This window comes from Chenopodium album, chromosome 27, assembly GCF_948465745.1.
Source record: "Chenopodium album chromosome 27, dcCheAlbu1.1, whole genome shotgun sequence".
Lineage (NCBI taxonomy): Eukaryota > Viridiplantae > Streptophyta > Magnoliopsida > Caryophyllales > Amaranthaceae > Chenopodium > Chenopodium album.
This window is the reverse complement of record NC_137860.1, coordinates 22826667-22842396: the sequence shown is the minus strand read 5'-3', so window position 1 is coordinate 22842396 and position 15730 is coordinate 22826667. Positions and strand designations below refer to the sequence as shown.

General features: G+C 34.5%; 2 protein-coding genes across 3 annotated transcripts; one reads left to right on the top strand and one right to left on the bottom strand.

The window, feature by feature from the left end:
- The first annotated feature begins 9791 nt into the window (after window positions 1-9791).
- LOC145619791 (uncharacterized) lies at window positions 9792-10346 on the top strand. The gene has a single exon (XM_081674483.1). The coding sequence runs from the start codon at window positions 9792-9794 to the stop codon at window positions 10344-10346; it is 555 nt and encodes a 184-aa protein (XP_081530609.1).
- A 526-nt stretch (window positions 10347-10872) lies between these two features.
- Window positions 10873-14170, bottom strand: LOC145620491 (uncharacterized). 2 transcript variants are annotated; one of them, XM_081675178.1, is made up of 3 exons: window positions 14008-14170; window positions 13787-13830; window positions 10873-12490 (listed from the first exon to the last, which is right to left on the bottom strand). In XM_081675178.1, exon 3 carries the CDS (start codon window positions 11896-11898, stop codon window positions 11092-11094), a length of 807 nt encoding a protein of 268 aa, XP_081531304.1. In that variant the 5' UTR covers window positions 11899-12490; window positions 13787-13830; window positions 14008-14170; the 3' UTR covers window positions 10873-11091. The 2 variants fall into 2 exon arrangements, with proteins under 2 accessions (XP_081531304.1, XP_081531305.1); XM_081675179.1 differs by lacking the exon at window positions 14008-14170 and having other exon boundaries at window positions 13787-13960.
- Between the last annotated feature and the right edge of the window lie 1560 nt (window positions 14171-15730).

Genomic DNA, 15730 nt, shown 5'->3' with positions numbered 1-15730 from the left:
TTGTTTTATTGTTATTTGTTTTATACTTAGTTCCTTAATCCCCATATAATTTTACAAACAAGAATGTAAAAAAGGGATGGAGGGAGTAGCTTTTTGCCAAAAAAAAAAAAAAAAAAAAAGTGTAACACTTATTAAAACACAGTCATATTTGTGTAACAAAAACTTTTGTATACAACCGGTTTACACTAATTTTACTGTACATCGAGCAGTATAAGGGTAACTTTTACCTAATTTTAGGGTAACTTTTTGGCCTTTTTGGGTAACTTTAAACATAATACAATTTTTATATAAATAGACAATAATAAAAGTGTTATAATGGTAATTTAATTACATTCAATCACTAATAATTGATTTTTAGTCATTTAAAATGTGATTCTTTACTAATAATTTTTATTTGTATTGGATTACTTTTATACATATTAGGGTAACTTTTATTTATTTCAGGGGTAACTTTTTAATCAATTTAGTCTATCTTTATAGTGGATGTACAATAATTATTGTACACCCGATTTTTTTAAAAGTTTGTATTTGCGTAATTTACTTATTAAAACACAACTTTTATTTAAAATTTTGTTGTTTGAGAAACATATTTTGTTTATCAATAGAGAAATAAACTTATAGTATCCCTTCACTAGTCTTTCTTTTTTGTAGGTTATTTTGTTTTAATTGTTTCAAGGTCTGTTTTTTTTGTTTTATTTTACGAAATATTTAATTTATAAAAAAAAAAAGTGAAATAACATCCAACTTCTGTTTTTTTACAATGGTATAATGCAAAATTTTGGATTATCATTGGTAATCACCAATTAGTAATACTAATTTACTGGTAACATTAATGAAACTTTTACCTAAGTCCTTAACCATGGTTACCATATTAAGTGGGAAATTAGCTGCAAAATGACTTAATTGCCCCTATTTATTTCCCTTAACCACTAATGTCGAATCAAATAGCTTCAAGGCTTCATCTTCCTCTTCACTCCTTATTTCGAACTTCACCAGAGATATTCATCAGTTCTAGGGAAATTTTCACGGCTAAAACACTACACAATTTTTTAGGGTTTGCAATCAATTTCTGGGATTACATAAAGAGCGATTGTAATCGGTTTTTTTGGGGATTCAATTCGCTGGGTTATTGAAGCAAAATTCTCATTGGCAAGTTCAATTTTGTGGAAAATTGGTTCGACATTCTCATCTTTATAATGCCCTTATGATCTTTTTAAACAGAATGTTGTGTTGTTAGCTATACTTGTCTTTCTCGCTTAAGTTCTATGCTGTTGATATTGAATATTGCTTTATTCTTTTTGCATGAGTTAGGCAAGGGGTACTCTCTATTCCTGACTGATTTGTTGGGGGTATTGGTTGTATTTTAATTGGACTGTGTAGTTTAATCTTCACCTCTGTTTTGGATTCTAATATTTGATTGGAATTTTTTGATCGAATATTTGTTCATATACTATGCTATCTTACATTTGCAGAGTCAAATTGATCAGTCAAATATTCGATCTGGTATACTAATTGCCAGTGAGCTTGCAAATTTGTTGTTAATCTAGCTGGAAAACAATTGGGTATTGCCGCAGATCGCACTGACTCATTCCCTATAGCCGACCTCCTGTCTCAATAACCTTTCGCTGACCACCTGTCTCATTCCCTATGCTATCTTACATTTCACATTTTGTTTAGCCACGGAAGTATTAAGAGAAATTGAGAAGAAGAAGAACAGGGAATACGAATAGAATTGGGGGCTTAGGGTTTATATAAAGGGGTAATTGATTAAGGAGGGAAAGCAACATATATCTTTGGAGGGAAGTGATTTTTTTAAAATGATAGGTTTGTAATTGTGTTATTAGTAAACCATGGTTAGTCAATATATAATTAAGTAAAAGTTTCATTAATGTTACCAGTAAATTAGTATTACTAATTGGTGATTACCAATGATAATCCAAAATTTTGCATTCTACCATTGAGAAAAAACAGAAGTTGGATGTTACCGGTGAGAATTTCCCTAAAAAAAACTATACTTCATTTTTAGTTTATGTGGTCTTCAAGGGGTTATTTAGGTTTAATTATGGAAGAAGATAGTTAAGCATTTCTAGAAGGGTTAACTTTTACTAAATGATATATGAAAAGTTATTTTAGTTTAATAGTGAAAGAAGTTAGTAAGGCATTGTTGGAAGGGTTAATTGTTACTTTGACGATATATGAAATGGTTTTAGTCGTTAATTTTGTTTCTGGCCTGGACTCTCTTTGGAGGTTGTAATAATAGAAGATAATATCTACAAACAGGTTACTTTTCTTTCAAATTTATCAGCTTGTAATTAAAGATACAAAACTACAAACACATTTGTCTTTTATGTTTTGTTATGTTAAACAATGAGTCAATGACCAAAACAACACCAAAATGCCTCTATAAAAGGGCTCAGTTGTAAGTAGTCCGGTAGGGCCTTTCTTTTATCCAAATTATAAAAATAAAAAAATAAAATAAAAAACTACTCAATTACATGCGAGATTTGGTGATGTTTCAAGGCTTCATGAAAAAAAACCTCAAGGAAACCCCCCTAAGCTAGTGGTCTCCATGAGTCCATGGGCTCCATCAATTTGCGAACCGAATGGATTTACCAAACCAATCAACTCTTTGACTAACAAGATTGTTGGGTTTAGGTAGTATGGACCAAATTCCATAAGCCAAATTAATTACGTCTTACAAAATATCTAGAAAACTCTAACATGTTGGCTTATATATTGGCTGAAAATTGCAAAAACTACTAGAAACCACGATCGTTTGTGAGACTTCTAGATCCATGTTGTGGTGAACAAAAGAACATGTGTGTAGACTTTTACACACTTCACCCATCGCCTGTTAATATGATATGTTGGGCATCATTTGAAAGTATGCAATCCACCTACATCTTTCAATGGTCCAATGTTTCATTTTAGAGATTGTTAGGTGTCTAATTCTACATACACAGAGTCTAATATCCCTTTTATATACACCTTCATATCTCTTATATTTTAGGGTCTTATACTCTCCTAATTTTGTAAAGTTATTTATCGGAATCGTTGTCCATGGTTTTTTTTCAATCAAAAGCAAAGAGACAATCTGATGACGAGTATGTGATAGGCTACTGTCTTTCAATTCCCTATTTATGTTTATTAAGGACAATTATTGCTTGTTGAACAACATAAAATGGAATTTCTAGTAAATATTTTTGAAAAGTTAATACAAAGTTATAAAGGTTAATTGAAAAGCAATTAAAACAGAAAGATGGTAGATGGATTATTGGATTATTTTTCAGATTTAGAGCAAGAAGATAAAAGGAGATTGCAATTAAAAATAGAGAAACCATATTTTTGGTTAGTTATTGCCGGTCCTCACTCCTCGGCTGCCGCCCTCCCCTGTGTTCCGTTTGTCTTGTCTTCTCCGATCTCTGTTATTTATTGGTGGTAGGGGTATTAATAGAGAAAATTAAGAAATTTTTGGGTGGTGGCAGGTTAAGTGGTTTGTGGATGGATTATTCCAGGTAGAAGTGGACGATTTAGGGTGTGATTGGGTTTTTTCGGGTAGATCCAGGATGATTATGGGTGGGTGACGAATTTCACGATGGTTTTAGTGGTGATTCACTACTACAAAAATGACCAAAGGAACCAGTCTAAAGGCACCGCATAATTCAAACTACCGGTTTCTTAGATTAAGAAATTTTAATTAAGAGAAATCCGATTTCTTAGGTAAACCTGAAATATGGTCTCTTTGTATTTATTTGATATTTTAAATCTTAAAAGAATTACTTAATTGAAAACCTAATTAATCGCATAAAACCACCCACCTCCCCCTTTAAAGAGTAAAATCAGTTCTTCATTTACCTTCTCAACATCCTCTAAAATACCTAGATCTATTTCACAGTTTCACCTCTACCGTTTATAAGTTTTTTACTCATCGGTTTCTCCGTTAAAAAATTCCTTGTTCTTCAATTTTATTTATATTTACAAGCAATTGTTGCGTTATCTTCCTTCCTCACCGTCAAATCCCTGCTAGGGCTTCATATTCGCCATCGTCTGCTCGTCGTGTCGCCTGATTTGCCATCGCCTACTCGCCGTGCTATCATACCACCCTTTTCTTTTCATCCTCTTAAATGAGTAAGTGTATAATTTAATCATTTCTCATTGATTATTTTTCTTTCTATTTCAAATTCGCTTAATCTGTGAAATTAAAAACTATAAAGTAATTAATTTTTTGTGAACTTTGAACTGTGTGTTTGATTCAATATCCATTCAATTTCTAAAAGAAGTATGGATAAAACCTAGGTACTCCGTATTAATCAGGTTGCCTTAGTAAATTTAAATGTAGATCTTTTTTGAATTAAAATTGTATTGCTACAATGATTTAAATATTTGATTTTTTTTGCAAGTTTATATGATAATACATATTATATATTATGTAATTTTGCAGTGAAATGGATCCAAATAAAAAGGGCATGCGTATGTGCAGTTGAAGACAGTAATAAAGCGAAGCAGATTGCTAAGTGATTGAATGTTTATGGTGGAGGTTGTAAATTTGTAATTAGAGACTTAGAGTATTATAGTTGATTTGAAAAATTGAATCAAGTCAATTTTTTGTTTAAGTCACCGAATACTTATGAAATGGATGTATTTTAATTTGATTGTGCTTTGATATTTACATATTCAATTATAAATAATTGGGCAATCTTTTTGTAATCAAGATTCCATTTTCTTTATCGAAATTTGAGTGCACATCGCAACAAATTTGATCCAGCATTATTATTATTTTTTTTTTTTTAATATGAAAGGGCAAAGAGACCGGTTATCTATGTACATTGGTCTCTTTAACTTTGTCAAAGAAACCGGTAGACAATGATGCACGATGCCTTTGTATAAATTATTTTACGCTTTTAGTGGGACCTAAGAGACCGCTTATTGGGAAAACAGGTCTCTATGCTTAATTAAGACACCGGAAAAAACATACGATCTCTTATGCTAAGAGACCTACTACCTAGGCACCAGACCTTTTGCGGTTTCTTAGGGCCTTTTTGACCGGTTTCTTAGCCCAATTTTGTAGTAGTGATTAGGAGTAATATCGGCAGCTGGGTGGTGGTCGATCAATGGTTGGGCAGTACTATCAAGTGGTGGGTGTTATTTTCATAGCTGGTCAAAGGTAAGGGGTGGTCAACATAGTTGGGTGAAAAGGAATGATTGAATTTGTCTAACAAACATCAACAAAGGGAATTACTGTGATTAAATACTTGGTTAAAAAAAAAAAGAAAAAAAAGGTAATTGATTACCTTTTCCTTTCTTGGATACCCCAACAAAGCGATCACTAAAATTATCTAATAACAAAGTATTAGATTCCTTTTTGAGTTTGAATACAATGTAAAACATAAGCATATAAATAAAAATTGATCGAGTTGTTATTATCAAGTCAAACATATCAATCAATAATTGTATACTAAAAGACACATCAACAATGACATGTGTTATTTCCACTATATATATTGATACCGTAAGCTAAAGTTAAAAAAAAAATAAAAATTCTACTTTTAGCAATTTTGCTACAAGGATTTTTTTTTTTTTTTTTTAATATTTTTGTTTTAGTTGTGTATGAAAAGTTTGCTAGTAAAGATATAAATTTTTGTAAAACTATGTGAATATTGAGAAGAAAAAAAAGATACCGCGTAAGACGGAATGGATTAATAGTATGTAAAATATAAATCTATTTACGAATTAGGTACATAGTAATAAGATATTCATAATTTGGCTATCAAGAAAAAATAATATAAATTTATTGGTTTAATATATATAAATATACATATATGTTTATTTAAAAGTATCTATTTTGTTAATAATAGATTATTTCATAATTATTTCTTTTAACAAAGTAGTAATTTAAACAAATCTAATATACTACGATATATATAAAGGGGAGTTTTTTCCCAAGTTTTCAGAGAGCCACGTATGATTTAATTTTCTTACCGCGCCATGTAAGATTATAAAAGTTTAGTTGTAGCCAATCAAATAAAAAATTACTAATTTGTTATAGAATTAATTAATTCACATGTCACGCAAGCAAAATTGGCGAATGATATTTTTAAGTTTAAAATAATTAAATATAAAAATATTATCTTTTGATATTAGAAATTTTATCTAAATATATAACAAATTTTAGCACAAAAAATACAAAATTTTTTTTTAAAAAAAAATCAAACAAACCGTGCATTGCACGGGCTTCATCTAGTTTTTTATAATCATATCATATAACTAACATATAAAGTTGAACTTTTAGGCAGGTCACGAGACAGCGACACTTGGCGTTCCAACTTTTCGCCAAGTGCCGCGCCACATAGGCAATAATTTAAATTTAATATGACTATATGTGCATATTTTTGTAAAATAGGGTAAAAAAAGTTGGATAGATGGTAGGATAAAAAAGTTACTCCGTATTTTAGAGTTTTATTTTCAATAAATTTTGGATAGATTTATTAGGATAAAAAAGTTATTTTAGAATTTTGTTTTCAATAAAAATTTGGTTTAGAATTTTATTTTCAATAAATACCAATCTATTTATACAAATGACGGATACAAAGACGTACAAAAGGAAAAAATAAAATAATCAAACAGACATGTGATTATATATAACCGTTCTCGACGACCATTCTTTTTGATTGAACATTATTAATACCCATAAATGGACAACACTGTCAAGTGATTATTAATTCATGAGTAGAAAATTCAAATAACATAATCTATATATAGATAAAAAGTTTTATTTTAAAAATCGACAAATAATTCGGGCACCGCACAGGCACAAAACTAGTTAAATACTCACTCCGTTTTTTTATTATTATTTGCATCACTTGCAATCACTTGCAAGTGCGCGAAGTTTTAGAAGAATGAATTAATAATGTGAGTGGATGAATAATTTATTATGGTATAAGTAATGTGGGGATCATTAAAGTGAAAGTGTGTGAGAGAGTAGTGGGGACCATGAGATAGAGAAATGATAAATTAATTTGAGTGGGGTTTAAAGTAAGAGAAAGAAATAATAAAATATAGTGTAAAGTTACTATATATAAAAGTGATGCAAATATAAAAAAACACCCATAAAAGGAAAGTGATGCAAATAAAAAAAAAAACGGAGGGAGTATAATGTTAATAATTATAGAGTAGTTATTGAAAATTACTGTGCATTAGGCACGAGACCTAAACTAGTCCATAACTATATACTAAAAGACACACCAGCAATGACACGTAACATCTCCTTGCATGTCCTTAGGTTTTTTTTATTTTTTATTTTTTATTTTTTTTATGAAAAAATTTAATTGTAGTATAAAATTTTAACAAAAATACTTTCTTGTTTATTCTGATAACAAAGATAATTACTTTAAATAAGAAAGATTTGATATCTCTTTCCACACAAATATTAAGTAACATAATTTTTAATATTAAGTAGTGTGTATGTTTATTGATTTTTTAAGTTTTTTTTTTTTTAATTTTTGTAACATAACCAATTGTATTTAAAGTTTATTTTTAAAGTTTATTTAAAGTTTGTAACATAACCAATTGTATTTAAAGTTTATTTACCGTGCATATCACGGGATGTAAACTAGTATAGTAGTATGATGTTATTTCAGGGCATTTGGTACAAGTAAAATGAAGATACAATCTGAGTTTTAATGAATGAAATTATGAGTATGACCGTGCCCTAATCTATCTTGTAGTTAAACAAATAAAAACAAAACCTATTAGACTTTCATAAAACTTGTTTTAATTGTAAATTAAACTCTAATAATCCATATGAACCCTCATTTCAATTTGTGTTTCATCAAAATATTTTACTGGTTTGACCGTTTGACATTGCTAGCTCTTATCTAAACTTAATTTTTCTTAAGGTTAGCAAAACAGAGCCTCAACAGGGGATAACAAATCTGGCTCACAATTTAAAACGGCAGGGTAAGAATTTTAAAACAGAGCCACAACTCTGTGAAGCTCATATGTCCCACCTGAGTGAGATTTTTACCAAAGAGGAGGTAAAAAAAGCAGTATTTGGTATGAAGCCTTTGAAAGCGCTAGGGCTAGATGGATGTCCACCTGCGATTTTCCACAAGTGTTGGCAGACGATGGGAGAAGATATTTTCCAGGCAGTCAACAGCTTCTTCTCGAGCGGACATATGCTGAAAGAGTGGAACAAAACCTTCATCTGCCTGATTCCAAAAACAGATAATGCAAACAAGGTAGATATGTTCAGGCCAATTGTGTTGTGTAATACCATTTACAAAGTGGTCTCGAAGTGTATGGTGAACAGGCTAAAGCCGGTTTTAAAGGAAGTAGTTGGTGAATTCCAAAACGTTTTTGTACCGGGGCGGTTGATGGCTGATAGCGCTTTAATGGGCCATGAACTTATCCAGTTTGTAAAAGGGAGGAAGGTTAAGGATGGAATTTATGCGGGGGTGATGAAGGTGGATCTTAACAAGGCCTATGATAGAGTAGATTGGGATTTCATCAGAGGGATCTTAAGAGCGATGCGGTTCCCGGAGAGATGGATCCAGTGGGTTGACCAGTGTATCTCGACAGTGAAGTATGCAGTGCTGGTAAATGGGGATCAGTCAGATTGGTTCTACCCGCAGGCTGGATTGCGTCAGGGCGACCCATTATCCCCTTATTTGTTCATCCTTTGCATGGAAGCTCTATCTCGAAGGCTTATTTGGCTGCAGGAGCAAGGTGTGATTACAGGTCTCAGACTGTCAAGGAGAGGTCCCTATATTTCACATTTGTTCTTTGCAGATGATGCTTTGTTCTTTTTCAAGCCAAGCTTAGAAGGGTGTAAGGAGTTGAGGAGGGCCCTGGATGAATTCTTTAGGGTTTCAGGCGAGATGGTCAGCGCTAAAAAATCTTTTGTCATGTTCAGCCCAAATACTCCATCTACTTTTGCAGAGTTCTTAGGAAAGCACTGGGCATGATGAGCAAGGCCTCGTTTGGAACTTACTTAGGGTGCCCGATGGATGTAGACGGTAGAAGCCTGTCCCAGTTTGATTACCTGGTGGAGAAGGTATCAAGCAAGGTGCTTTCATGGAAATTCAGCGCTTTATCACAAGCAGGAAGGCTTCTTTTGATAAACTCAATCTTGATGGCTTTGTCAACACACATCCTATCCTTGTTCCTGCTGCCAAAAAGGATCCTGAGAAAGATTAATTCATTATGTCTGAAGTTTTTCTGGCAGGGACGAGAGAAGGAAGACCCATCTACTGGAAGAACAGGGAGATCCTGGAGAAACATAAATCGGAAGGGGGCCTGGGTTTGAGAAATGTGCATAATCTAAATATGGCAATGGTCCTGAAACAAGCCTGGAGGGTGCATAATGACAGGGGCTCTTTGATGAGCAGACTTATTTGTGGCAAATATGAGGTCTCTCGAATTGAGTGGGGAGTCAAAGGCAGAAGTCCTAACAGATGTTCATGGGCTTTTAGGAATGTCGAAATCGGCAGTACTTATGAAAGAAGGCTTCTGGTTCAGAGTCGGCGGAGGTCGCAGAACGAGAATTGAGGAGGACTGGTGGACTGCGGGGAGGAGAGTGAAGCTGAAAGAGGGAATAAATGGGGAAGATAAAAGCAGATACAAAAAGGTTGCTGAGATGAGAGGAGAGAATGGAAATCTGGAGTAGTGTGGAGGCTATTTAGCGCAAAAGATGTAAAGTGTATTCTTTCCACTCACCCTATTGTTGACCAGGATGATGAAATTTTGTGGGGGGAGACTAGAAATGGGCAGTACACTGTGAAGTCAGGTTACAGATGGCTTTCTGGACAGGGGGTGGTAAATCTGGGTCGCGGTTTTGGAAGGATTATTGGAAATTGAGAATCCCACCGAAATGGCTAATGCTGGGATGGAGAATCATGCAGGGAGCAACGAGCTGCAGTGCTGAGCTTGCCAGACGGGGAATTAGTGTTGACACCACATGTGTCCTTTGTCGAAGTAGTAGAGAAACCCCAGCACACCTTTTTAGAGACTGTGAGCTAACAAAAAGGGTATGGCTATGTGGCCCCTTGGGAATTAAAGCAACTGAGGAATGGTTGCCGGTGGAGTCTTGGGTAAAAAATATGCTTCACTATGCAGTGATGATGAAGGATGAAAAGCCCTCCTTTCCTGGGGCTTTCCTAGCCACACTGTGGGGAGTCTGGAAGCATAGGAATGAAGTCTTGTTCAAGAAGACGGTTTGTCTCCCTAGTCGGGTTCTGCAACTGATTAGAGAGGGGATGGGTTTAGTTTCTAAAGCGGCAAACATGGCGACGCTAGGAGGGGAGAGAAAAGATCAAGCAGACAATGAGCTGGATAACCTGAATTACTGAATTACTGGCAAAGAGGAACAAGCATCCCAGGAGAAGTGGGGGTGGTAACAGTAGATGGTGCCTGGAAGGAGGAAGAGGGAAAATTAGACTCTGCAGCGGTGGGATGGGTTGTCTCTAAGGAAAACATTACGATCGAGGAAGGAAGCAAGAGAGTTGTTGGAAGCTCGGCACTTCAATGTGAACTTCTAGCTATAAGGGAAGGGCTGATTATAGCTAAGCAGCATTTCACTCAACTGGAAATTAGAACAGACAGCAAGGTTAGTGTAGAAGCCCTCAAGATCCCTGAGCAGGCGCCGAAGGAGTTACGTAATTTGGTGTTAGATATCCTTTTCATCTCTTCTAGCCTTACCTATCTGTGTTGCTGTTATGTACCAAGAAGGGTTACCTCTAAAGCCCATAACCTGGCAACCAGGCGGGGGCGATAGAGGCTCTTCTTTAGGGCTTATTGTTTTCTAGCTGTCAAAAAAAAAAAAAAAAAAAAAATTCTTCTATTGTAGAGTATACCATCTGCAGAAAACAATGCATATGACAGTTCAACCCAGATAATATTAACAACCAACCCACATAGTATATTGTCAGCCAACACACACTCACATTTCAAGCATAGGCGTCTTAGAAGAAGGAAAACAAGAAAGTAGCTAAACAAAGCAAATAACAAAGCCTCGAAAATGTCCCCAACTTATTTATTTACAGTGATAGTTGATGTGAAACTGGTGGCAAAATCCTCATGACCAGTAACATAGCCTCAGCAAACACAGTGCATGGTACCACCAGCTTGCCCCAGAAAGCTGCTTGAACAGTTGGAATCAGGGCTACCAATATCAATATCCTCATCGAAATCCAGCAGATCTAAAGATTTGTAACTGTTTGATGATAGTACCCTATCAGTTTCTGCAAAGGAATCCAAGCACCTGTCAGATCTTCCTCCTGACTTGCGGTAATGCTTCTTGTCTTTAGTTGCACTTCCTCCCCCACGCACGCTCTTGCTCTTTTGCTTTCCCTTTCCATGTTTCTTGCTGCTCTTGGACTGCTGCTGATTCTTTTTCTTTGGGTAGTGAGACAACGAAGTTGGTGGTGGATCATATACATCAGGAGCCCAAGATACACTCAGCTTCCTTGGAGGCACACCAATCTTCTCACGGCTACCCTTGAGGGCAGAGACAAGCTTGCTTTCAGTTGGAAGAGACAGTGAGCGCATGCAAGATTTACTTTCAGGCTGAAAATCAAGTGTTGCTTCCTCCTTGACAGCAACAGGAAAAGTAGCACACTTGTGCAAGCACTTACAAGATGTTGCAATGGAGCCCTCCAGATCAGAGTCAAAATCACCAGATCCTGTGTCTTTATCTTCCAGACTACTGCTACTACTGCTGCCATTATCATCGGATGGCAGAATGCCAGTATCCACATTCTCACTGTTCACTAGCAGATTATCATGAAATGCATTTCCAAGTTTCTGCAGTGTGTCTACTGTACCGCAGGCATGCTGCACTTTCATGGCAGAAGATTGCTCATGATCATCAGTGCCACTATCATATGCATGGACGCTGCCCATCGAATAAGAACGAGAAAATTGCAGAGACTCAAGTTTGCAGAGCCAACAAATTGCAATATTGCACAACACAATCAGATTAACAAATGTCTTCAAAGACAATTGTAATGGCTATAGGAGAGATCAACTACCTTCTATAGAGCAATTCCTGTTATCTCTCTACAGGGTGTGAGCAGTTCAATAAGAGGAAAACCAAGAAACACGAGGAAGGGAAGACAAAGGTGGTTACTAATAAGCGAAAAACAGAAATAGCCTAATGTTAACTAAGATTACCACGCCGATCACTTTTTTCAAGATGTTTAAGACGATGGGAACATAAAAAACTACGCAAAGAAGTAGCCAACAAAATGGAAGGTACAATAGGAAGTGTAGTGGGCACCGAAGGCATTGTGCTCCGATGCTCTTCGATCCCCCCTCGGGAAAAGTAAACCTTTAAATGCAACAAACCTAATATAAGTTCTAACTCCCTGTTATAAGAAACAAAGTGTCACAACTTCAGACCAGAGTAGTTGAAGGCACTCAGGCAGTTAATATTCTCTCAAAAGGTAGCATATTCCTTTAGCTTGAGGTATTGTGTCACAAATTGTATTCAAATCTGCCAAGAGGAATTAAATTACATAAGGTCCAGGATAGAGAGCATCAAAAACTCTTAGCACATGTAAATGATAAAACGTTCACAAGAAAAGGGTAAAACAAGTACACAATTCAACATTGAAAATTTGTAGAATCAAAACTTGCAAGGATATAGACAATCCCAGAAAACATTCAGAATGGAAATATGAATCAAGCTTCCCTAAGGCAAGGGAATGCAAGTCTGTCATTATCAAAAAGTCGTCGAAATAAGTACATAAAACTACAAACTGCCGCAGGAAGACAAGCACAACAAACAATTATACAACTAATTTGATTATTTGACAGAGACTTTGATCTTGACATTATACTATTAATTTCAACGAGATATAACACAACACCTATGTATGCAATTATGTGATAAAACGGCTGATACAAATTGATAATCCATAACATAAAGAAAAGCAATGGATCAAAAGATGAAGTTCTAACACTAGATGCGTTGTAAAACAGAGTTATCTGTTGTATTATTGTATTGTACATTAATTAATCATTAACAATTCATCAGCTACAGCCACAAACATGTGAGAAAATGTAATGATTTGGCAATACATACTCCAAACAATCATCCAAATGACCAAACACGAAAAATTGGTATTCAACAAAGGGAAGGAGGCAATGCTATATGAACCTAGATTATCATTCAATAAATCATAGTCCAATAAACAATATTATCATGTACTGTAATACATAAATTGATAACAAATAACCACATCTGAAACCAGATACTCAGGATAATTCAGATTCAAAACTACGTTTAACTCCTTAAAAACCTCAAATGACGAGATTGTAATTGCTACTACTTACTCCAACTAAACACAGAAGACTAAATTCATTCCGATACGTCGTAAACTCGTAATATAAGCTGAATAAGCAACAGATCATAACTCCATACAATTTTTAAACAAAAAATACATAACCAGCAAGCTCTTCAAGTGCTGAATCAGGTAAAAACTAGAAAATCAATCATTCATACAATTTTTTAAACATAATTAAGGATAAAACACATGAACAACTAACAAAACCTAATTTAAATTCAACAATAATCGAAAAACCTCATTATCAAACAATCCGTACCATACCAGAACCCTAAAACAAAAAATCTGACCAAAAAAACCTAATTTAAATTTTTAATTCAACAATTAAATAATCAATCATCAATTTCAAACCAAAAAACGCTTTGAATGAGATCCGATTCACACACCTCCAAAATAAATTATATAAATAAATCAAAAAAAAAAAGGAAAAAGGACAAACAAACCTGATTGATTCGATCTGAAGGAAGGTAGGAATAATACGAACAAGCTACAGGAAAACAAACCTTCAAGAATTAGGCATTGTTAATAGGAAAAAATTGAAGAAAAAATATCTAGGGTTTGAGAGGTTTTTAAACTATATTATCTAGATGACAGATAGAATAGATAGATAGATGATGATGTTTTATGTTTTTGTAAGGAAAAGAAAAGAAGAGAAAATTCTAACCTTTTTAATTTCCAAACTTAAGGATTATTTCCTTGTATTTCTCTTTGTATTAATTTCATGGATCTGTCAGCTTCGATTTTTATTTATACCCAAATTAGTCAAACGCGCTCATTGAAACGGAGATGGTCTACCGACGTTAACTATACGCTTGCACAATCTAATGTTTACCACTTTAATTTAACCCTTTGTTGAGTATAGCTCGTCATTTTCCCTCGCAGGCCGGGCTGAATTGTTATTGGTAACCCTTCGGTTATACTGGGCTACTATTGCTTTTTTTAGGTTGTGGAGTTGTCAAAAAGTGATCCGGCCTGAGAAATTAACTTGATTGACTATGCGGCATGCCCTGATAATAAGCGAAATTGACATAAATTAATCTGATTTTTATATCTAATGTCGGGTTTTAACACGCGAATTTAAGATCTGAATATCTTCTCCAATCAACCGAAGAAAATTTGGTATTTGATGTGGACTTGGTAACTACACTTTGTACTACAGTCGCATCTAATTTGATAGCAACCTGTCAAGCGACTTAACCAACACAGCATCCAGGCTACTCGTCTTAATAGATATTGAGATTTAATTCAATCTGTATTATTATGAAACATGAATTATATTTTAGCATGATATACTGTTGAATAGAGAGAGAGAGAGAGAGAGAGAGAGAGGATTCCTACATGCTCACATTATACTATTCTTTCACTCAAACTACAAGTTTCCTAGCCTAGCAGCCAGAGATCAGATTTCGGATGAAATACATGATGAATAACTACAATCAAACAAATATGCAATAGTATCAAATGTTATGACTCACGGGTTGTGCAGAGAAGCAAGGAAGACAACCTCGTGTATCAGATATATGGGCAAGGTAAAATGCTTAAAGCATTACCCTAAATAATTCAACGTGGAATACTCATAGATTAGAATAGGTTTCTTGTTTATAGGAGAAAGGACAATGGCCGCACGCTTATTAAGGGTGGAATTCGATGCGACAATTGTGATATCATACGACATACTATAAACTTGATTGTCACCGACCAAACATATATTAATGTAGAATGGTGTAACAAATTTTGAACAATTAAGTACTTATTCAAGTACATACACAAGGGTCCACATAGAGAATATTTTTCATCTGCTTAACAAGATCACAGTCACATGTAGTGAAAATCAAATAGTAAATAGTCCTAAACATGGAAGGTGATGCAAAAACTATATTCACAAAATGGCTGACATACATCAAAGTTAAGGTATCAAGAGGCAGAAGGCCTCACTTATGTATAATTCCCTGAATAATTCTTGTGGCATGCAGATGATATGTAAGATAATGGAGACCTAGAAAAAATAAAAACAACATTGGAAGAATAATCTATGTTACACTCATCCAACCTTAAGTGAACACTTCTACTTGCGCATGCTTTTACACGCAGTAAAGACACCCAAATCATACATAGATATCAAGACATTCAAGGGAACAATTTATCCTACATTCAAAGAGCATGTTATGCTTGGGAAATGTTAAAGGGAGATGGCCTGGGGAGTGGAAAGATGCAATTCGTTAGGCATCTCTATGGGCATACGCTACACAACAACGTCACATTTTTGTCACAATGTCACAATTCTGTGAAGTGAGTGAATCTTTACAGTTGTGGGAGAAAAACTGAAGCTAGTCTTGGATGATGTCTTATACAAACAAAGGAATCAATTAGGCTATTCTAAATTTCAA